General features: G+C 32.9%; 2 protein-coding genes across 2 annotated transcripts in view; one reads left to right on the top strand and one right to left on the bottom strand.

Annotated features, from left to right (window-relative positions):
* LOC129221874 (innexin inx2-like) overlaps nt 1-3,258 on the top strand; it is a 28,994-nt gene extending 25,736 nt beyond the window's left edge. Inside the window, exon 5 of the mRNA XM_054856241.1 lies at nt 111-3,258. Within this exon, the coding sequence (XP_054712216.1) occupies nt 111-483 (373 nt within the window). The 3' untranslated portion in view covers nt 484-3,258. The remainder of the gene's footprint in view (nt 1-110) is intronic.
* Nucleotides 3,259-22,996: 19,738 nt separating this feature from the next.
* Nucleotides 22,997-24,957, bottom strand: LOC129222267 (innexin inx2-like). Its single transcript, XM_054856746.1, has one exon. The coding sequence runs from the start codon at nt 24,610-24,612 to the stop codon at nt 23,533-23,535; it is 1,080 nt and encodes a 359-aa protein (XP_054712721.1). The 5' UTR covers nt 24,613-24,957; the 3' UTR covers nt 22,997-23,532.
* Between the last annotated feature and the right edge of the window lie 691 nt (nt 24,958-25,648).

Raw genomic sequence — 25,648 nt, 5'->3', positions numbered from 1 at the left:
AGGAGGCTACGCCATTATTCTTGAGAGAGCGTCACCACTGGTGTTGAAATAAATCAAGTTGCTGTAACCAAATCATCGTAGTAATCAAACTTATTTTTCCCCAATTCCAGATACGGTTCTTCGGGTGACGTGCAGAGGCACGACGCCATGTGCATCCTGCCCATCAACATCGTAAACGAGAAGATCTACGTCTTCATCTGGTTCTGGTTCGTGGGTCTGGCCGTGGTATCCTGCATTGCCCTCGCCTATCGGGTGGCCACCTTCTTCTGCTACGACCTGCGGGTCAGGCTGCTCAGGTTCCGAGGCAGCCTGGTGCGCGAGGAGCCGCTAGAGGTCGTAGCCAGGAAGACCAAAGTTGGCGATTGGTTCGTGTTGTACCTTCTGTCCAAAAACATGCATTCGCTCCACTTCAGAGATTTCATGGTGGAGTTTGCCAGGAGGTTGGACGGAAAAGGTCATCATAACGACATCAGCGAAGCTTAATGCAATTAGGGTTCTTGAGGATGCTGATCCAATTATCTATTTCGCGAGAACTGACAGTCGAAGTAGACAGTGAAAGGTGCTTTTTCGTTGCCGATTTTAGCCACATTCATGGTTTTCGCACTGAGTGGGCTTCTCTATTAGTATAAAACGAGTAGGTTATGTAGTAGGTACTGTCTGAACAAGCTTGCCATGGAACTAGCAAGTGCTCAGTTAAGACGACTCTATCTGAATTGCGGGGTAAAAGAAACGTTAGATGCGCGTGTTTTGTTCACTTCAATGCGACTCTTCTTACGTTAGAGGCTATCACAAAGCTGTAAAGGCAACCCAATATCTACTTCCGTTTCGGCTTGTAAATCAGATGTTTGCCTCTTCATCTCATCGGTGACCAATCAGTAGACCTTTTTCTTTTTTGCTTGTTTGTTACTTTAAATGTGATTGTGCTATAGCTACTGCTGCCAATGACATGATATTTATACAGAAGGAAATCTTTCTTTTTTCAGAGGACAGAAGCAGTTTCTTAAAGCTACATATTTTCGATATGGGTTTAGAAATAAATTTCCAAAGGCAAAAACAGTTGTTTGCCACATCAATAAAGAGGGCGCTACGTCAAGTAGACAAGGAAATTGCCTAGAATCACGTTGCTTTGTTTACTTTTGCTATCAGTTCTCGTTAAATAGGACATAGTTTTTTAGGAGATATGAAACTGCCAATAACTTTAAGAAATGAGTGGTTACGTTTGAAAAGTACAAACTCTAAACGAGAATGCTATGAAGGAAAAAAACGCGCTAAAGTGTTTTGGAGTTGCAGAGAATTCCTTTTTTAACGTAAAATAATGTAAGTTAATGTAAATTTACAAACACCGTACAGAAAACATGCATTCGATTTTCTATTCATCAGTAGTATTTCATCGTTTTGCATTACAAAATGAGCTCTTTGTAATTTTAAAACACGTGTATGCATGTTTTAATGCTTTTTTGCATTGTTATCTATACTTTTTATCGGTAGCTATCTATTAAATCGATTGTTTTTGACTATCGTTTTCATCGATAGCTATTTTTTCTGTTGAGAGAAGCACCGAATTTAAAACTATGACTATTTTTATTTGAAATTGGCAGTTTTGATCTTTTAAAATGTATTTTTTATGTCTTCTGCATCGAAGAATTAAACCTTTAAGAATTAACTCCCATTTTTCAAATTCTCAATTTATTGCGGAGGATTTCATTATCTTCGTGGATATTTCCAGCGTTGCTTTGTTGCTTTGTTTTCAGTAGATTTGCATTTGTGAAATTCGAAAAAAAAAAAAAAAACGCGACTATTTTGAATTTTTCATTCATTTGAAATTATATTAGACATTTAATATCAAATTCACAGAAAAATATTCACTAAAAATATTATTACTTAAAAAAAATTTAAAAAATCTTCAGAAAAATGAATAAAATATACTTTGCAATATCCTATTTAAAATGTCATTTCAAAACACTTGCTGTAATGATGGTGTGATTATGTTTATTTTTATCGTCGTATTTTTCTTATTCTTCTCAACGCTAAGTTGGAATTATTTTTATTTTATTATTATTCATTTTTTTACTTTTAAAGAGTTATGAACAACCTATGAATGACAACATATCGTACTCATTTTTGAATGAGTCTTTTGAGCAATAAGTATTCCCTTTCAGTGTATGAAAGATTATACTTTTAGCTAAGAAAAATAAATGAGGACCAGAGAAATATTTTCGATTGTGTTTCGATTATAAACTGGACCAGCATGTCGACAGCAAACTTTTGTGAAATTTATTGTCAAGAACTTTTCAGTAAAGTTCACTGCAATGTTATGATTACTATTTTTAATTACAATATTTTTATGTATGCAATTAATTTGAGATAAGGATAGACTAAGTTCTAATGTTAAATGTAATTTTTAGAAAGTCATTCACAACACGGCTATTATTATTTAAAATGTATGTTTGATTAAGTGCATTTAACGTTCACTTTATAGTATAATGTTTCTGCATAACTATTTAACTTCGATGATACATCTCTCACGTATTGAAGTAAATACATATATATTGTATACATTGACAACTTCAGAGTCATTTGCGTCAAATGGACACGGAGAATTGCATATATGCGTTTTGTAGTTACAAGAATCTTTTACCTGCTGTAGTTTCGAGTTATTTCTGTGGAATAACGTTGAATTTGTCAGTTTATACAAGTATATCTTTGAAACTTCATTACAATACAAAATGGCAGTAAATAGTCTTCAAAGACTGAAAAAAATATTCAAAAAAAAAAAAAAAAAACCCAATTGCTCAATCTTGTTTAAATTATTTTACTTTTACTGTAGATTGTTTAGTTAGAAAATAAATGTAAAAATGTGTCTGTGCCAAACGTATTTCCATTTATTTCACTAACCTTACTTTATATATGCATGAAAAAATCGTTCCGAATTAATTTTTTGTATTTTTTAGAACCGTGAATTTGATTCATTTAACCTCACTGAAACACAAGGAAATCACGCCTAAGAAGTAATCTTTTTTTTCATCAATAACTATTACAGTTCAGTCATCGAAAAAAAAAACTTTTTTGCCTTGAAAATCCTTAACTTATGCTGTGTTTGAAGAATATACATGTTTTTGAAGCCAAGACTGTGTTCTATGTCTTCTCCGAAATTTGTGATTAAGTTTGGAATAAAATGTTGACATTAAAAAAATATTTGTATTTGAATTGATGTGCTAAAGTTTTTATTGCAGAGATAAGTGACAAATGCCTTAGATGTTTAAAATAATGCTCAATGCAATTATTGTTTTAAAGGCAATGTCAATATTGTTTTTATTGCCATGTATCGATACCAAAGGTCTTGTTTAATTTAAGAAGCTGCAAAACTTGATTTATACAAGTGACCAAAAAAGTTTAAAGGTGCCATAACACACTGTAAAAAAAAAATTCCGAAACGTTACTGGTTATTTCCGTGGAGCGTTTCAGGATTTCAGAGGTTTTCACCTATTTCCCCGCAAAATCAAGTAAATTCACAGAAAAGTTTCCTGAATTGCTAAAAGATGCACGAATGCAGACTTTTCACTGGTGTGAAAAATGTTTTTTGCTACCAGTTTAAAGGTTGACTGAGCGTGTTTATTAAGTGTATCGGCTTTAGCTTAGATGCGGCCCGTCTGGATTGACTAAGCTCCCAATGGGAGCAAATAATTCACTGGGTAGCTGCAGCCTTGCGAGGCAGGAATTGCAGGCAAGGGACGTGTTTGGTTCTTGCTTGCAATTACCCGCGTAGCTTTGGCCATGGTTGCGCTAATGCTTCTGGAGCTTTCTTGGTAAACCAGGAAGATTCTAATCAATTACATTAAACCTCTTCAATTTTTGTAGAAGGTTCACGACTGGCTTTAACAGAGCAATTTCCCAGTATTTCGGGAAGGTTACTCACTTTTATCGGAAAACGTTCCTGGTTTCTGTAAGATATGTTACTGGTTGAAATTGGACACATCAGCTGCCCATTATTTTCTAGGAACGTTTTTGAATCGTTTTTACAGTGCATTCGCATTTAGTATTCAATTAGTCTTGGGAAATATATAACATAGTTTGGTACACATTTTATTACGATGGAGACTATTTATTTGCATAAAAAAGAGAAAAGTTAAATATTCCTGACAGCAACTAAAGAAGGATTCAATTTTTGAATTTTTTTGATGTAGTGTCATGATAAGTATTATTGTGATGGTATGCGTTAGTGGTTCGAACTATGAAAGTAGAGTTATATTTCAGAAACGTTAACAATCCTGCATTCCAGCAGACTGTTAACTAGACTATTAAGTATTAATTAAATTCCCCCCCCCCCCACCATAAACGAGAGTTTAGGTTAAAGTTTTCGTCAAAGATATATTTGAACCTAGATTATTGTCTAGACCAACTCTCAATAAGTCGTTCATTTAAAAAAAGGTGGTTTTAGTTAAAAAATGTACTATTAAGTATACTATAACTGGTATGTGTTTCAAGTCACTATAAACATTTATAATCTGAATATATTTTGTGTTTTAAACTTAATTTTCACAAATCTTTCATATAATTCTGTTGGAAGTAAGCGCACCAGAACTATATATATATATATATATATATATATATATATATATATATATATATATATATATATATATATATATATATATATATATATATATATATATATATATATATATATATATATATATATATATATATATATATATATATATATATATATATATATATATATATATATATAAAATTTATTATTTTATTTCCTTTCCTTTCTTTATTTTCTTCTTTTTACTTTCCTCAACCTTTCTTTGTGTGTTTTATATAGGTTGAAAAATCTTACAAATTTCTCTAATTGATTCTTATGAAAACTATTCAGGTGGAAAATTAAGAGGTGTTGCGAAGTTAATCCTAATAGTTTCTAGTGATGTTGCGATTTTTTCTATTGTAAACTTTGTTTCGAATGAAATATTAAAAAATAATTCTGACTATTGATATTAACTTTCATTCAAAAGTTCAAAGATCTTAGTTATTGGTTAATCAATGCAAGCTGTGAATTTAGTTCTGGAATAAAAGTATTTATCAGAGATTATTATGCGAGAATATATATTAAAAAGCTCGATGTTTTTCAACATCGATTTTTCGAAACATCGATGTTTAAGGGTCGATATATCATAGCACCCGTATTTTAGTTTTGAACGTCGATGTTTTGAAAAACCTTTGTTTTTGCACTGATGTTTGGGGTCAATGTATCGATGGCATCAATATTTTAATTTTGAACACCAATGTTTTGAAAAATCGATGTTTCGGGGTCGGTATATCGATATCATCGATTGTTTAATTGTGAACATCAATGTTTTGAAAAATCGATGTTTCGGGGTCAATGTATCGATACCATTGATGTTTCAGATTTGAGCATCGATGTTTTGAAAAATCGATGTTTTTTTCATTGACGTCGCAATACTAGTGTGTGTGAGTGGGAGTAATATCAACATTTGCTGTAGTATCAGAGATCTAGTCCTTAAGATCGATTTTATGCAAAGAAATGAGGTATCTTAAATATTCTTTTATTTTTCTGTCATGGTTCTTATCTTCTAATTTTTTAATCTAATATAATCTACCCTTTGTCAAACCTTGTGTTACCTTGAGGTGATATCCGAGAGCATTTGTGTATCATTGTCTATTTAATATGTAGTTCTGTGGTTCATTTAATTATGGTACGTTATGGTTCATTTAGTTATGGTGCATTATGACAAATTTACTATGAAGACGTTAAGATTTTGGTTCTATACCGTTCATTTACATAATGTGTTTCTTGGTTTTTATATTTGTGGTGCATTATGGCAATGCATTTACAGTTCATTCAGTTATGGTTCATTTAATTACGGTGTAATATAGTTAATTCAACGTGCCCGTATTTTGATTCATTTAGTGCATGGTGCATTGAATTTTATAACTTTGTGTTTCATCTTTACTAATAATAAAGCAGAAAGTATCTCTGTCCGGAGGATGTCTGGATGTCTGTAGGATGTCTGTAGGATGTCCGTAGGATGTCTGTGACGCGCATAGCGCTTAAACCGTTCGGCCGATTTTCATGAAATTTGGCACAAAGTTAGTATGTAGCATGGGGGTGTGCACCTCGAAGCGATTTTTCAAAAATTCGATGTGGTTCTTTTTTTATTCCAATTTTAAGAAAAAAAAACTATCATAAATTACGAAATTATCATAACGTGTAACCGTAACATAAGCACAAGCCAATTGGCGAGATACGAAATTATCATAACGTGTAACCGTAACATGAGTACAAGCCAATTGACGAGAAAATTCACAATACATTATTTGTAAATACAGGCGAACCAAAAGACCTTTTAATTTTTCTATTACGGGAGAAGCCGTGCGGGTACCACTAGTTTAAAATATTATGGTTAATTATAGTTAATTTAACTTAGCGCTTTATAATTCATTCAATTGTTGTGTTTTATAATACATTTTATGATGGTGCATTCCGATTCATTTAAGTATTGAGCAAGGCAAGAAGGGTGGAACTAAAGCGTAAAACATGTAGCTGAGTAAGCGAATAAACCAAATTAAATGAGCTGATGTGTTCATCACATGACTTCCTTTTACACCAGTATAAAGTTATTTCCCCATTATTGGAAACTTTAATGTGATTCAATAGTTAACTCTCAAAATATCACCAACAGTGGCCAATTTGAAACCATATTAAAAAAAAAAAAATCGCCAAATTTGTCGCCAAGTTGGCAACAAAACTTGGCGACCGAAAGACTGGCGATAAATCACCAAATGTCCGCCAAATTATAACACCATTTTTAAGCTTTCATCGAAATTAACAATGATTCTCCCCCCCCCAAAAAAGGTGTGAAACACTCCCTTTGAAAACCCGAATGCAACCAAAGAGAGAGGTGCAGAACTAGACCCCACTAGGAGTCTACGTACCAAATTTCAACTTTCTAGGACATACTGTTCTTGAGTTATGCGACATAAATACGCACATACATACGTGCATAGGGACGTCACGAGAAAAGTCGTTGTAATTAACTCGGGAAATGTGAAAATGGATATTTCGAATGTCTGTACGTTCTTAGGCACTTATCCGCATGTGGTCGGGTTGAAAAAAAACCTCAACATTAATTCAGAGTGAGCAAAATGGAAATTAAGGCCGAATTTCGAGTGAAAATATTTTCGCGAATACAATATTTCCTTTTTTGTGAAAGGAAGTAAAAATGAATAATTCAAAAAGCAAAAATGATCATTTTTTTTTCTACAATTATTTAAAACGATATTTTTCTATTGTTTATCAATTTATTTATTTTTACGCTCACGCATTCCAGCTTGAATAAAATTTTGAGGAAATACTTCACAAGTTTGCATTTTCTTTTCTTTGATTTTAAGATTAGTTTCTGTGGGGGAATTCTTTCATAAAAAGTAAAAAAGCTTTAATATTTTCCTGTTCCACTCTCAGAACGGTTTCAAAAATAGATAAACAAAATGTCAAGGTATAACCACCTGATTGCCTATTTCCGCTACTTGTTTCCACGTAAAATGAAAACATTCACACCTGTTGCAATTTGTCTATGTGTTTCGAAAGATAACTCTTTTGATCTGTCTTTATAAAAATACATTTTTTTAAATGATGAAAAAAGCACGAAAGATTTTTCTTGATTATAAACAATTTGAAATTTTTAACAAAAAACCCATGTTGGTACTTTTATGGTTAAACATTAATGCTTATTAAATTTTTCTTTAAGTTTCTTACAGTTACATGCACAAGAAATTATTGAAATGGTGGATATAAAATTATCACTTGGCAATAAGTGCTTGTAATAAGATATTTTTAAACGAAGCTATTGTGGAATAAATGTGATCATTTCAAATTAATTTGACCCCTGTTCTCTTACAAAGTTTCCTATTCTACGAAAAGAAGAAGAAGAAAAAAAAGAATATGATAGTCATGTTTTGAAGAAACTTTTTAAACTTAAAATCAAGGCTAAACATATTATTGAAAAAAATCTTGGGGACTCATTATTTATGTCTAATGTTGCATGTCTCAAAGCCTATTCTATCATATACCTTAGTTATATACGTATATTAATATTGCGTAGCGTTATATATGTAAGAGTATAGCTCAATTCCTATTGATAAAATCTTGTACTTCGATATTTCTTTGGTTTATGGTTGTTCAAAATTTTAGGGGGGGGGGGGGACTTGCTCAGTATGTAGCAAAAATAGCTTTAAAAAGTGAAATACTCCGTCATCTTCGAGCATGAATATTTTCGCTTAACCATAGCGAATATTTTCGATTTGACCATGATATTTGATATATACTATTGTCATCTCAAGGTCAAACATACTGGGAAAAAAGCTTGTTCGTTTCTTCACGTCGTAAGAGCAACTTGAAATGAACTCAAATCTTCATTATTTCGCATAACCATTCGAAATGCGTGCAATGTACTTACAGCCCAGTTTTGACATCCAGAGACTGCAATTTCGTTATTTTTATGCACTCATCAATCTGGAATAATCAATAACCGAGCTGTAGGCAGATGTCCTCTTACTGTAGCTGAATATTTTAAATATGTGTATGAATTTTGATGTATGCTGTTGTATATCTCAAGGGCAAAAATATGAGGGCCATTCAATAAACAACGAAGCAGAGGCTATAAAACAGACTCTATTCGACATTCTTCAAAAACACTTACCGATATTGTTTAAACACTTATCCGTTTGGGAAATTAGTCGCATAGTTTCGTTCTCATAAAAGTCTTTTGGCTGCTGCTGGAACCAATGACGCACGCACTCCTTTACTTCATCGTCCGAATTAAATCGTTGTCCCCGAAGTGCTTTCTTTAGTTCGCCAAAGATCTGGGATCATATGGAGATAGAACTGGACTATAAGGGGGGAGGTTCAAGACTTGCCACTTAAATTTCCGCAAAAGTTCCTTAGTTGCATTGGCTGTCTGTGGTCTAGCGTTATCGTGCAGAAGGATGACAGCACGTGAAAGTTTACTGGAACCACACACAGCCAACATCTTTGAGGAACTCAAGAAGGCACTTCGGGGACAACGATTTCATTCGGACGATGAAGTAAAGGAGTACGTGCGCAATTGGTTCCAGCAGTAGCCAAAAGACTTTTATGAGCACTCAATTATGCGACTAATTTCCCAGAGGGATAAGTGTTTAAACAGTTTCGGTCAGTATTTTTGAAGAATTTCAAATGAAATCTGTTTTTTTAGCCTCTGCCTCATTATTTATTGACTGATCCTTATATTAGATAAAAAACCTTGTTCATACCATTTTTACGTAACCTGAATTATTGCCATCTTCAAAAATGAATTGTTTCGTATAACTATGCACAATATTTTCGGCACAATCAGGAAATTTCATGTGCACTATTGTATATCTCAAAATCAAATATATTAAGAAAATACCTTTTTTTTTTGAGTTGAAGAAAGAATTGAAAAAAGTCAGTCACACACACACACACACATATTCTTGATACAATCATAAAACTTGATGGTCTATTTTATATCTCAAGTTCAAAACTATTAGAAAGAAGATTTTTCGTGGATATTTACGTAGCAAAAATTACTGAAAACAAACTCGGTCATCTTCAGTTATGAATGTTTTTGTATAACCATACAAATTATTTTCGATATGATCATGAAATTTGTTATTGTATATCCCAAGGTCAAAATTATTGGAAAAAAACCTATTCATACATTTTTTCCCATAAATACACGTAATGTTTTCGATCGGATAATGACTTGATATTTTCTATTGTATAATCTCAAGGCTAAAACTTAAGAAAAATTTTGTTCATCGATTTTTATTTTGCAAAAGGAACTTAAAAAAAAAAACCGCAATCATCTTTTGAACATAATTATTTTTTATACATGCGTAATATTTCCGATATGGTCATAAAATTTTTTAACTTGTACTATTTCATATATCAACGTCACAAATATTAGAAAAAGAAGAAAACTTGTTTATTCATTTTTACTTAGCAAAAATAACTGAAAACAAAGTCAACTTCGAGCCTGAATTTTATCTTATAACTATACGGAATCTTTCCGACAGGATCATGAAATAAGTTCTACACATTCTATTTCGAGAGCCGAAGTGTATCGATCCGCCAGACTCCAAGAAGTCGACTGATTTGGAAACGGAAACGCATTGATTTCCGAAATCCTAGTCTCATAAATTTTCAGATCATCCAAAGAGTCCCCATTCCGATGCCAGTAGGTCGAGAAAAATCTTTTTGACCAGAAGCTCTGCCGACTCCGAGCCAGTCCTAAACGAAAATTTCAAATGAGGCTTTCAACTCTGAAGAAGAAAATAAACCTTTCAAAGCAGCATAATTTACAAAGGTCTGAAAGAAGTTGAACAGTAATAAATTTTTCTTTGAAAGAAATAAATAGGAATAGACCTGTTGATGTTTATGCTTTAATATCTTAACATATAAAAACGATAGGCAGTGGGTGCAACAGCTGTTTCCAAGAAACTCTTTAATATTTTCGAAAGATGAAATTCGATGAATGAAGTGCTATGTGAGTAAAATAGAAGTAACGGATAATCATCATTTAAATTTATTCTAAACAAACAATTTGTCTTGTTACTACCTCGTGAATGACGCACATAAAGTTACATCTCAATAATAAATTCTTGAGTGTTCTACATGATTGTAACAGTTTAAAACATATTTCACCCTACCTTTGACACAAATTTGCAGTTTACTCTGACCCGTCTGCTCCTCTTTATCCCGTGTCAAATTATGAAAGAAAAATCAAATTGCTGTGAAAACGTTTTTTACCAAAATGTGTAATGCTTAGCCCCCTCAAAGCGATACATCAGTTGTGAACGACCCCTTGTGCTTAGTTACTTAAAGTAAGCTGACTCATACCAAAAATACATTCGAAAGCAATAAAACAAACACGAATTTTCATGCATTTCATGTACCAGAGCGGCAAATAAAAAAATAAAAATAATGCAAAATTAAAATGAAAACAATTTCTTTTATTAAAATTTATTTTTCCGGAAAAGCAGTACCGGAACGGGGTTCTGTTTCATTCTGGTCTCAAATCTACCCTAGTTCATACGTGCACATGCTCATAGGAAAATGACAACGAATTAATCATCGTACAGATCGATTTTTGAGTGAATTTTTTTTTTTTTAATAATTACAATGATCTATTTAGTTCGTATTAGCGCAGTAATACACAACAAACGTTAATAACAGATACTGTGAAACATTAAACAAATGCTTACCTATAGTGTTAAAATATAATTACTACTACATATTATAGTTAAAAAACAAATTGTTCAAAAAATTTACTTAGTTCTAAAATGTTAGTGGGAAAAACGGTAAAAGCAATGGGTAAAGAATACAATCCACAAAGGTAGATTGAAATATTCTGTGGTAAACATGTGTATGGGCTTTATTTTAAAGGCAAAACATTACCATTTTCTTCTCGATGTGCAATGAGTCTTCTACAGTGTCGCCAAATCATAAAAAGTGTCTCAAAAAATAAATAAATAAATAAAATTAAACGAAATAAATTAAATAAAATAAAAGAAAACAGCATTCAATGAGGTTGTTTCCTTCCGTCAAAAGTACCACTTTTTGTCATGAAATTGATAGAATAAGCAAAAAAAAAAAAAAGCATGGACCCAGAAAATACTTTAATTTTCCCAACAGTTAATTTTAATTTTTTTTAAGTCCAATTTTTCAAACAAGGCGTGTCTTTATGACGTCACAAATGATGTTCCTTCGGCATATCTGTTTGCCGCGATTCCACCTTATGATAATCAAGAAGTGAATTAAATAATTGCGCTCTACGCTTGCTATCAACCATGTCGTTGCCAGTACACGTGAGTAAAGAAGCAAATTAAATATTACGTTCTGCAAATGGCAACAATGAATGGCATTTCATCATTTGTGATGTCATCGGCAGAAGCGTAAACAATGAAAGCGCACCAATTAAAGTAATTTTTTAAAAATATTAAACTTAGTCAAATTATTTAAAAAATGGTCAGATCCTATGTTTTTAAGTATGTTCTTTCAGAAGAAAATACTTTTAAAGTTTTGGAAACGACCCCATTATGAACTTTTTCGCTTAAGGGGTCTGAATTTTTTGATAATTTTAGCTGGACTTTCAAATTTATGACGTATTATTTGCGTTAAATTTTTATTGAATTTAAATAGCAAACCAAACATAACGAACAAAATGTTCGTTTTAGCCTTGGTTTCGTATTAAATGTGGTCGTAGTAAAAGAGTTCAACTTTATGTATATATATATATATATATATATATATATATATATATATAGATGGATAGATAGATAGTTGTGTGAGTGTAAAGAAGTTGGTTTAACTATTAACGCACTCCAAGCTCTATACATATTTCTTTTTCACAACGCATATTTAAAATTCTAGTTTATTTTCCAACAATGAAAATGATTCTTTCTTTGAGATACAATATTATATGTGCTTCATTCTAGTAAAACATCTCCCATTTTGTAACATGCTTTAAGACTAAACACACCATCACCCCCGTGCGTGCTCAATTCTCTCAATATCAGCATCGAACGTTTGGAGAACCGCCAGCATCAGATATCAGGCAAAAGAAAATGGCAGAGGTTGTCATTCACACTCTCGAACCCGCTGTCCAATCAGGAGAAAGGAATGGCCATCCAACATTGTTGCCAAAATATGCAGTAGGAATACGGCTTCGAAAAAAATAATAATTGGTTCCCTCAATTTTTATTTTATTTTTTATTCGAGTAGGCAAAAGATTACAGTTTTGGAGAGGTCGTCACTCAGCCGTCTTAAAGAGCGATAAGAAATTCATCTTTATCTTGCGAGAACGCCTATAGCTATTTTCAACGCAAAGAATGAATTTGCAGTTCTGATTATTCAGCAGAGAAAAAAATATGCGGTCTCACTCTCGAAAAAATGATTTTATTTTTGAAAAATAATTGTTATGTCATACTAATTCTTAAAATTGCATCAGGTATATTTTATCTATTTCCGTGATGACTTCCGCTGTTAATTGTCGAATCAGTTTTAACGTTTTTTTTCAATGCATTTATGCCGAAAATATTAAAAACGATTTAATTATTAGAAAAAATCAATATGGAAAAAAAAGAGTTTAAAAAGCAGAATTCTGGTACATACTCGTCATCTTGTATCATTGGCGATAGAGCTCAAGGCTCCCCCACCACTGATCAAGGTTTAAATCCCTGTAATACATGGGTGCTATTGATCGGTATAACACTTCTTCCGAGCATGGCCAAGGGTTTCGAAATCTTCTTTGATCCGTAGGATCTCGTATTACATCCGTATTACATGGGATCGCTTTATGCTCAGTCCGTTTAGCCAAATGGAAATGCCCAAGAGTGGAAGTCGTTGGGTTTATAGAAAATTCTATGAAAAGTAACCGATTAATCTTTATCTTTATCTTTACTAATAATGAAGCTGAAAGTCTCTCAGTCCTGATATCTGTGTGGATGTCTTGACACGCATAGCGCCTAGACCGTTCGGTCGATTTTCATGAAATTTGGCACAAAGTTAGTTTGTAGCATGGGGGTGTGCATCTCGAAGCGATTTTTCGAAAATTCGATTTTGTTCTTTTTCTATTCCAATTTTAAGAACATTTTCCCGAGCAAAATTATCATAAGATGGACAAGTAAATTACGAAATTATCATGACGTGGAACCGTAACATGAGAGGGCGAATGAACATAGCCAATTGGCGAGAAATTCATCATCCATTATTTGTAAATATACAGGCGAACCAAATGACCTTTAAATTTTCTACTACGGGCAAGGCCGTGCCGGTACCACTAGTAAGCCAATACAAGTACAACTTTGTGAATACTACGATGCACTTATGAGACAGTGAGAAGCAAAAAGATGTAAGTGGATAGCTTCGAGTAAAACACGTTTAAATAAAAGGTCCTAGGTTCATAGAAAAGTTTTTCAAATCATACTGTGTAGCAGAACCCACCAGAGTCACTTGTACCATCTCTTGTTCCTAAACAGAGGAGAGGCTCACCTACCATTTGTACTGATTATATTTGAATTTTCAATTTTGGCCTTTACATCCCCTTGTTTCTCATCGCCTCATATAATATACTACTCAAAGAAAGTCCAAACTGCATAGACAAGAATATTTGTTTTTACACAGCAAGTGCCGTACCACCGTCTACTGAGGTAATTCAAAATATTTCCTCTCTTTTCTCTTGATCGCTTTAGCATTCGTGAAAACTTAAGGAAAAAGCATGTTTTAATGAAAAGCGGACTTATTCGGCCTTATTCGTTCCCGTATTTGTTGGATTACTCCCATATCCCTATATTTGTTGAACCACTAGAGGTTCAACAAGCGTTAATTCCCATAACAAAATATTTGAACGTATATACTTAGTTAATATTTTTCTGAAACTCAGGAAAGTCAATGTTTGTATGCTGGAAGCATATTCCACTTCCCGTCTCTCTAACAAAAAAGAAAGAAAAAGTTAAGGCTAAAAGTTAAATAGATTGGAATAAAAGTATAAATAATGTTTCTGGTCTCACAAAAAACTAAATAGGTTTTCTGTACCTCAATATTTTTTCGACGAGTTTTAGAGCACATTTATCTGTCGCTTTCCTTACATATTTTAATTCAATGTTTTAGTTTCGAAACATTATTCACTTGTAATATTTGCTACAGTTCTGTATTTTTAATGCATAAGTCGCTATCGCCTTCTGGTGGCTGTTTTTGTCAAGTCTAAAATCTTATTGTTACTGTTAGTAAAGCTGTTATTCCAGTCCAAACAAATTAACGCGAGATGAAACTTCGACAGCTTTCTAACTTATTGGATCTTTTCAAAAATTCTATCGTAAAGAAACAGTCCTAAGTTATCGCTTTTATTATGTGTTGTTTTTTTAATATGTCTGCCAACTGCATTTGAATAGGATGTTTATAATGACTGGATTGTTTCATCTGATAAGCCGGTCTCGTTTGAACTCTGTGTATCCAATTCAGTTATCTTCATTTAATCTATAAAAAAACATTGTCGGCGTATCAAAATGCACTTTGACAGGCATGTCCGCTTTTATGAATGAGAACAATGGACACACGCTCGGGCGCAGTGTGGATTCTAGAAACGAAAAATGTGATGCTTACTGGAAATATATTAGCCGGGGGGGGGGGAGGGGTAGAGGAAAATAGTGATTATTTAACGACAAATAATAATGCCAAAATATGTATTGTGTTGCTTGTGAAGAAAATCTTAACCCTTTCCAGCACAAATCATTATTATTATTATTATTATTATTATTTTTTTTTTTTTTTGAATTTTGAATTTTGGAAAAAAACAGAATGTGTGGATGTAATTGATCGTCTAGACATTTTTCAATATATATATATATATATATATATATATATATATATATATATATATATATATATATATATATATATATATATATATATATATATATATATATATATTTGGTGTGTATTGCAGGAAAAAATCTTGTTTATCCATTCAAAAATAAATTTAAATCACTTACAATAGTATAATTGAACACCACGGGGAAAATAAAAAAAATGGTCGACAAATGGTTTCAAAACAAATTTAAAAAACTAAAACTTTACGAAAATTTAAATTTTTGAATTCAAAAATTCGGTAGTTTTGAACAAGAAATTGAGACATCAGAAAAAGCCATTTTGTTCTGCTGCCTTCCATGATCATTAAAGAGAAAAAGAATTTCTTCAGAAATTTTTTATTAGGTGAAAAAAGTTTCAATGATTGTGGGAATTGTAGGAATAAGCAAGGGATCAAGTAAGACACTGAAATAAAATGTTGAAATGGCTGAGAGAAAAGTAGAGAGATACGGAATGAGTAACTTAAAACCTAAAATTACCTTATATCGATTAGATATACTATTAGGCATTTATTAGTGGTGAGCGAAAGCGATTAGTTTGTATTTGCTTTTAGAAATGACTATTATCTTAACTACAAGATGTGCAATGAAAATTAAGATAAATGTTGATTATTGCACTAATGCACTCTGATTAGCTCACTGGGATTTTTATGCCGATAAACCTATTCTTACCATAAAAAAGAGCTCTGATTTTGTTGATTAAGCATTTCGGCAACAGAGGAAAATTTCATTTTCAATTTTTCTGATCATTTAAGACTATCGGATGATGTATTTGAGTTCCAGATTATGCGTTTAGATTTTAATCATTTATTCCTTGCCTAAGATTTAGGATTTCAGCGTAAAATGTTGGTAAACTATGGTTTAATTTTGTAAGAATTGTTAATAGTAAAAGATCCCAACGCAAATTTCTACCCTTACCTGTTTTTTTTTTTAAAGAAAATACATTTTTATATATATAATTATGCATAGAGGAATATGGTTCTGCCTATCATAAGTAGAGGGAAACTCTCTTTGATTTTAGGAACTTTTTTTGCAGTTTTTTGTTTTATATCGCAAAAGTTAGTACTTACTAGTACCGAAAAAAAAAACGTAAATCACAAGGCTTCGAAAACAAAAGATGAGAAATAAGTAGAGAGTACAAAAAAAAAAAAAAAATTAGTTTGAATTTTTGGCATCTTGTATTCAAATTATGTTTTTCGCAATCACGAGCGTGTGTGTGTATGTATGCGCGTGTGTGTTTGTGTAGACGCATGTGTGTGGGTGCGTGTGTGTGTGTGTGTGTATGTAAGCATGTGTGTGCATGTTGTGTACGCAGTGCTGTGTGTATACGGTTGTGTGTGTGTGTGTGTATGCATGTGTGTGCATGTTGTGTATGCAGTGCTGTGTGTGTACGCGCATGTGTGTAGGCGTTCGTGTGTGTGTGTGTATTTGTGTGAGTTTGTATGCGCGTGTGTGTGTAGATATGGACGCAACCTGGAAACGGTTTTCGCTTTAGGAGCAGCATCGTGAGGAACCGGTCGACGGTGGTGCTGGTAGAGGGTGCTGGCGGGAAAATAAAATCAAAGGAACGTCAAAACAGTCAAATGAGAACAATAAGCAATCGTGATTGCTCAAAAAAGAGTATAAAAATAAGTAGGGCCAGGTGGGGTAAACTGAAATTCTCTTACCCTACTTGTGGTAGTTGTTTAAAGTAAAATGCTAGTAAATAAAGACTAGTTAACATATAGTTTCTCAGAGTTCCGCGCATTTCCAAACATTTGTATAATCTTCAACATTGTTTGAAGATGACACTGTCGAAAAGATTTTTTTTTATAGTTTAGGGATCTTACATTTCCCTCTCCAGCGGGTGTACAAAGGTGAACTAACTGGCTTAAACTACTAGTTTTATCTATCTGGAGGACGATTATTAAAACTCGTATTTATGAATTTCACTTTCCCAGCTATTTCTGATGAGGATTAAGATGTTTCCATTTAGTGCCGTGATGGCTAATAGAGACATTTTCATAAGTTTTTCATTTCCCTTACGTTTTGTTTTCTTTTTGGAGGATCAGATTTTGATAAAAATTGCACTATTATATCTATTTTGCATAAATTCAACAGGGAATTAAAATTTTTGAATGCTTTTGCTGTTTAAATAATTTTAGTCCCAATTACTTCATTTATTGTCGCAATTTCCAAACAGTAATGAATTTATACGTCTCTAAAAACGAAACTGTGCTAAAGTGCTCATTGGTGATCAAACTCCCCTACTGCATAAAATTTACTCTAAAAATTGCTTAAAACTTTGTATAAGAAAGAAATATGGATAAAGAACGAGAAACAGTTTTGCGGAAAGAAACATTGATTTATATTCTGCTAATGAGTCGAAAGCATTTTCAGAAGGGACCAATAACTTCTCAATACTATCAAAATTATCAACGCCAAAATGTTTTATTTTAGTGAAATTTCGGCACACTGGAAATGCTGCGTAGCAATTAATGTTTCTAAAAACGGTCATTATTTATACAAAGTATGTAATTAAAGCGCCATTGTTCTTAAACCTCTTTAGATATTTCGTAAAAAAGGCCAAAGAATATTCAGCACTTTAGGATGAAAATTCCATTTCATTTTGTAACCCAGTAAAATCTCGAAAAGAAAAAAAAAATCCTTATATTGAAGATTGTTGCAGTTTTTTATTGCAGAAAATGACAAGGGTGTGACATTAATTTTTATTGGGGGTAAAAAAGATAAAATAAAAAAATTATATAATTGAAAATTTAATGTTATCCTCACTCTAGAACAAATGGTGATCTTTAGAACTGTCACCGCGCACTTGTCGCCAATTTTTCATCACTAATTATTAATATTATAAATAACCTATAATACATACTCTAATATAGGACTTCGCGTGATAGCCTAAATGATTGAATTGTGTGCCAAATTTCACTCTAACAGGTCAAGTTGTCTGCCTTCGTACAGCTAAAACACACACACACATAGATATATTAATATTCAAATGTACAAAAAGGATACATATTGTGCACAGACGCACTCTTTTAAATAAATAGTTTACAATGAAAGTTTTAATAATAAGCAAATTGTAATTGAAGCGGAGTCAGAATGTGAAAGTGACGATAACGAAACAATCCAATCAAAAACCGAACAAAACGTGAAGTTTATTTATTTCTTTCTTTATGTATTTTTATTTTATTTATTTATTTATTTATTTATTTATTTATTTATTTAATTTTATTTTTTCTTTTTTGCGTTGGAGGTAGAGATATAATTCTAACTGAGAAAGATAGTTGTAAAAAAATTATGCTATTGGTTCTGATTAACTGTGTTTCCAAAAAATGAAATATTTAAAATTGCTCCACTACTTTTTTAAAAATGTTTACACGATGTATATTTTTTAACTTCTGCTGTAAAATCTAAGAAACATTTCAGCCATAACTTTCACCATTTTACTATGAGTTATCACTCTACAAATAATAGATTGACAACGCTCAGGGTATGAATGATGTGCCGATGATCACTTTTGTTACGACAAAACCAAATTTTTCACACAATCTATACGTATTTTACAAGAACATACAAACAGTGCACTTTCGCTGTTTTTGAAAGAGGTGGTTTTTAAATATGAATTAGCACATTATTTGAATGACTTGTTGATGTTTCAGAGAATCAACGTTCAACTGGTTGTGTAACCCGTAGACTACGAGCAGCATTATTTGTTTCTTGAATTATAATGTATCAAAGGGACTTTTCCAGTTTATAAAATAACTGTTTGTCGTCCCAGTTCTCCAAATCCCTAGTGATACCTATAATATAATACTAGTTAACATTTTCGCCAGGTAAAATATTTCCTTTAAATCAGGAGTGCCTACCCCCAACAAATTTTCCTCAACTCCCCCCCCCCCTTCTGTTTTTAGCTCTTTTTTTATTTTATTTATTTATTTATTTGTTTTTTAAATAAATTTAATTTTTTTTTCTTTTAAATATATTTTATTTATTTTTTATTCCTATAAATATTTTTTATTTATATATGTATTTAATTATTTTTAATTATTAATATTATTTTATTAGAAAATCTCTGTGCTATGCCAATGACACACACACAAACTAAATAAATGAAATAAAAAATAAACAAAATAAAATAAAATAAATACTAATTTAATTTAAAAATAGATAAATAAATAAAAAGCAATTTTAAAAATCCCCCCCAAAAATTTTGATGGCGCAACTTGCACCATAATCCCCTCTTGTGGGCACCCCTGCTTTAAATATTTTACCTGGGGATATAAATTATTACCTTAAATATTTACCTATAAGGTAAAGATTATGCAAGTTTAATCAATTATAGCAAACTGTAAACAGATATACTGCTTTTGGAAGTTAAAGTGCAGTATGTGCGGAAAAGAGTTTCTGAGACATTTGAAAAACGTGTTTTGGGTTGCAAACCAACAATAGGAAATGTTGGACTTTGTCATTATTTTGGTGCTTTATTTTCAGTGGAAAGCAACATTAAATGTATGTATAGTAAAGCTGCTGTTTGACCATCGATTACATGGAAAGACTAATATCCGGTTTATAGGTGGAAATGAACGTATCTATTAGTTTATAGGGGTGTTAGTTGATTTGCTACAGATGTGCACTTTTGCCTCTCTATTATTTAGCCTTAGTTTTGTAAAAATGAAAATTTGCTCACAGCAACATTTTTTAAATCTAAAGTATATTCGATCTATATTCTCTCGGCAAAAATTGATTTATTTATTCACAACCAAGTTTTGAGCTTACCATTTTGCTTTTACTTTCCTGAACGAAATGAAAATATTTCCTTTTCTTTTTGTTTTTTTCCATGGTAACTATTTTTGTTTTCCCTCATTTTATTTTAGAGAATGCAATAAATGAATAAGGCACTAGTGATATTATAAAAAGCGTGAATCAAAATCCCATCGCTATTTTCCCTTCTCCCCTGTTAGATTAATTCAGATGGAATCGTCTTTATTTGGCAAATTGCCAAATTACATACAATCCGCGGTCAAACAGTAAAGCAGAATCGATGGCAAAAATTAAAAAAAAAAGTGCAGATGCTGCATTTTAAATTCCGATGGTAGTATAACCAACACGTGTTTTAGTGAGAAAAAGATCAGATTTAGAGAGATTTGCAAGATTATATAATTTAGCACCGTACCTATTTCACACAGGAGGCAAGAGCTACAAAAAGACTGTCACGTGGGTTTTGAGCTTGCGCACTGCGTGCTAAGATGCTAGATTGAAAGCAATGAGCATGCGCGGAACCTGGCAGATGGAACTTTTATCGTTTTCCCGCTCTGAAGATAGCTTTAGGTTTAAATGTTACATTTGCTTTGAGTACATAATTCTGGACAATATGAAAGTTTTTGACTTCTAGAGAAAGTAATAATGTGCACATTAAAATGCATCTATTATTGTTGCACTCTGACATCCTTGTAAAAAGGTGGTGCAGTTTTAACAAAAAGGAAAAAAAAAATAAGTGAAGAAATAACAATATCAGTTTTTTTCTTCCATTTTTACTTCCTTTTACAAAAAAAAAAGTATTGTATTCGCGAACAAATTTTCACTCAAAAATCGACCTTAATTTCCATTTTGCTCGCCATTGATTTTTTTCTTCAACCCGACCACTCGTGCATATATACCTAAGAAGGTATAGACACCTGAAAAATCCATTTTGACGATCCCCGAGTTAATTACAACGAGTTTTCTCGTGACGTCCGTATGTACGTATGTATGTGCGTATGTACGTATGTGTGTATGTGTGTATGTATCTCGCATAACTCAAGAACGGTATATCCTAGAAATCTCAAATTTGGTACATAGACTCCAAGTGGGGTCTAGTTGTGCACCTTCTTTTTTGGTTGCATTCAAATGTTCCAAAGGGGTTCTTTTACACCTTTTTCGGTTAAAATCATTGTTAATTTCAATGTAAACTCAAGCGATGCTATAATTTGACAAACACTTGACAATATGTCGCCAAGCTTTTGGTCGTCAAGTTTTGTCGCCAACTTGGCGACGAATTTGGCGTTCTTTTTTTTTTTTTTTTTTTGTAATTTTTAAATCTGGTTTCAATTTGGCCATATTTAGAGAGTTAACCATTGAATCACATTAAAATTGCCAATATTGCGAAAAGTTATCTGTACAAAACGTTTTCTTTTCTTCGGTTCGCAACAGACTTGGAATGAAAGTACTAAAATGTTTTTTTGCTTACTCCGAGGCACTATTATCTTTAAATTGGAGTAAAAGGAAGTCATGTGATGCGCAAATCAGCTCGTTTTATTTGATCTCAGCGTTTCCCAAGTTTTTCACTGTTAGAAAAATATCGTCCGTGAAATAATATTTCTTCAAAACCTTTTTTCTCTTTCTAATTTTTAGATGCAATTATTTCACGAAATGTATCAATACTCACGCCAATAATATAAAATTGATGCATTTTTATGAAGCAACATAAAGGCAATATTATGATAATAAAATTCAGCAAAATATTAGTTTCTGCGAGATTAAAAATAGAGAATTACTTAATTGTTTTTAACTCAAATTAAAGTTACAAATAAAAAATTAACTTTTCACATTGAAAAATACTAATAAAATCACGACTCTTGATTCTTAAAGTAAACCTTAACAATGTTTCGTGGAACCCTAGGGCTCCGGGGAATCCTGGTTGAAAAACATCACAACATTAATTTGAAATATTTAAATCTTTTCAAAAGAAATGCTTTTCCAAAAATTCAAATAAATGAAAGAAGTACATTAAACAGAAGCGTTTATAGCTCGAGTATCACCCGTGAATGTAATATCCGTACCCACGAGAAGAGAAAGGCAGACTAACGTAACCCACGAAACCGCTACTTAACAGGAGAGAGGGAGAACGTTTGCCCGGTGCATACAAAAGGATGGGACTTGTGTTTTTTTAATACCAGTAAATTCTAACGAATTACTTTCTTTTTAGAATTACGTTCATATGGCTCGATTCGAAAATAGGATTCTTCGGATTCTACATACAACGCACAGCTAAACGGAAAATCACAATTTTAATCTGGATCTGAGGTACAGATATGTGGTCACCCCCCCCCCCCCCCGCCATATTTTTTTATGTAAATATGAAGTTCATACAATTTTCATAAAATGTTATTTTTTGTATGGTTTAACGTAAGTTTAAATTAAAAGACAAGTATAAATTATGAACGCATTTCATTTACAAATTTCCCTAGACGTACTATATGTAACCGTTCCCGCTCCACAAAATCGTGATCCACTTCCGTTTGAAATTTGCTCTATTAGATAGAATTTATAAGATATATAGGGGACATTTCAGAATTGAAGCATTTATGTTTTACATAATTTCTTAATGTTATTTTGGGTGTCACCCCAGGAGGATTTCCCTCGAGCAGACACCCCCCCCCTCCACAGTGATGAAGGTCATCTTCTACGGTAGGGAAACTTTCCTATAATTAGGGAATAAAAAAAGTATTCAAACGAAAAATGTTAATAGTTCCTCCTTAAACTAAATTGTCCGTTACGAAATTAATACTTTTAAACGAAAAACATTTTTATTAATAATGAAACAATGCAACATGTATTTACTTTTACATGCAGTAAGTACTATGTTCTAAGTATAAAAAGGAACTCAAAATAGCACACTAAACAAAACAAAACTAAATGAACTACTACTTTGAGCACGTTATCATCAGAGAGCCTTTTTTGAAAAAACGACGTCGCTACACCTGAACAACAGATTATGTGGTTCTTAATGTCATTTTAATTTTATTTTATCATTTATTAAAGTTAGTATTCAATTGTCCTTAACTAAAATGTCTCAATCACTGATCTTTACAAAACCGTAAATGCACTTTTACACATCAAAAAAAGTTAAACAAAAATAATTTTCTTTAAAATATTTTAAACTTTAAACTTGGAATACTTTAACTACGAAAAATATAATAAGTTTGAGCTCCAGTGAATTGCAGCCAAGATGAAAACTTATCAATGACTTTCAAGGAAATGGGCCTTAATGAATGTGACTCAAAAAAATGTCATGTAGAACTATGCCTCACAAAAATATTGAACTCATATATCTTTTTCGTTCCTCAGCTTCTTCGCCATTTGCCGAATAATACAGACGTAGTTACAGTCAGCCATGTTCTTGCACAACAAACTCAAAATCAGCCAATCGTCACGGTCGCACCGATTCAGAACAAGCTTCAAATCATTCTCGTTCACTTTGCGGCATTTAGAGTATAACACATAAAATCGGAACTTGGGGAGGAACGCGATGGCCAAGCGATACACAACTTCCAACCCAGACAGAACGGCCAGTATCACGAACCAAAACCAGAGGAAGATGTAAATCTTCTCATTAAGAATATTGATAGGAATAAGACACATCGCATCATACTTCATTATATCCCCAGACGAGCCGTACCTGTGGAAGGTACACTTGGCCATGCGGGGGAACACTTTGATCATGGGGTCGTACCTCAGGGTGTAGTCCCACTCCGTGAAAGACAACACTTCGGATCCGTAGGTCGTGAATTCCCCACCCAAAAACCTGTCCACCAGGTAGATCTGTCCAACCACATTGACAAAGTTCATAATCACGACGATGTTGTACATCGTACCGTAGAAAGTGTGGTACCCGGTGCTTTCGTGAAGGTAATTCACCAGCAGCTTGGTAGTTTCACTCTTCGAGGAAGCACTGACAACAGGGGAGTTGTATTCCATGACCAGGTTTTTGATGTAGTGTCTTTCGGTGTTCCGCCATAAGTAGCGTGGAAGAAAGAACAACAGAGCTTGGAAAAACAGCACGAAGCACACCCACTGGTAGTAAGCGTGATACACCCTCTCTTCTCCTTCGACGTACTTGTCCACTCCAGGATAAGGTACTTCTTCACCAACTTTTTTGCGCCATGCACTCTTCAAACTGAACGTTGTAGTGATCCAACAGTACGTGTCCAATAGTTCTGTCGGTACATCATCCTTAGAGATGCAATCGATTGGATCTCCGATGTATTGTCGTCCAGTAACAGCAATACTGAAAGCGATCAGCGCCAGAAACGTGAATCGGTAGTGGAGTCGAAAAATGAAACTATCAATGGTACATTTCTTAGTTTTGAAGAAACTCTTGAGATCTCCAAAAAGTTTATCCATTTTTCTGGCTTTGAAAGCGTTGGATTATGGATCAAAGAATTAAATGCAAGATATCAATGATTGAATAAGAATTTAGATTCAAAGAGTTAGTTCTTCAGTGGCATATCTTCCTAGTAACACAGTCCATTGATCTGCTTAGCCCTTCTGACTAGAATGATATCAGGTCATATAAGGTCATCTAGTTAACAAAGTTTGATTCCGTTCATATTAACTTCCTACATTAGCATAATAGTTCCCAAATGAAAAATGAAAAAGAAATACTTTGCATTCCAACCCGGTTTTCACTCAGGAATCGTGAAACCGGGGATCGATTCTTTGAAATTCAGGTAGAGAGACACACCTGATTTGCAGATATGCAGCTATTGAGCAAGTGGTTGTTCAAGCAACTCCTACAGCTTGTCGAGGAGTGGCAGATAAGATGCTTTATCTCGATTGTTTTCTCCGTTCAACAGTCGAAGGTGAATGCTACAAGTATTTTTTTCTCTCTCTCTGTCTATGATAACAGGTAAGTTTTAAAGTTCAACTGATTGAGACGATCTCTCAAGAAAGTATACTTCGAAAATGGGGCATGTATAATGGAGGAGAGCAATGTAAAATACCCTTTACTTTTCTATAAATAACGGGTTTTTAAATAAAAATATCTAAATCACCACTATCTGTAATGAACTGTCATTTGCAAAAAGAAAAACATATTGTAACGGATTCGGTGCGACTTCCACTTTCTTGAAATGAAAACACAGTTCTTGATAAAAACACAGGAAATTTATTTACACTATGTACAGGAAAGATCTTCAACAACTGCTAAATTATTCATCAGCAATTAAGCAATTATCACACAACACCGTAAACTCAACGTTTACACACGTATTTACTTCCAAATACGAAAACAACACAGCGAAATGCCTCGCTATAAACAGAGCAAAATACACACTCTCAGTTCGAAATCCTCAATCGAAACTCTCCGTTTATCCATCGCTAACGGCTTTTATAAACATCCAAGAATTTTCCACAACATTCTTTCTGCTTCGAGAAATGC

Source organism: Uloborus diversus, chromosome 5 (assembly GCF_026930045.1).
Source record: "Uloborus diversus isolate 005 chromosome 5, Udiv.v.3.1, whole genome shotgun sequence".
In the NCBI taxonomy this organism is placed as follows: Eukaryota; Metazoa; Arthropoda; class Arachnida; order Araneae; family Uloboridae; genus Uloborus; species Uloborus diversus.
Note: the sequence above shows the minus strand (reverse complement) of the source record. Positions and strands in the feature narration are given on the sequence as shown.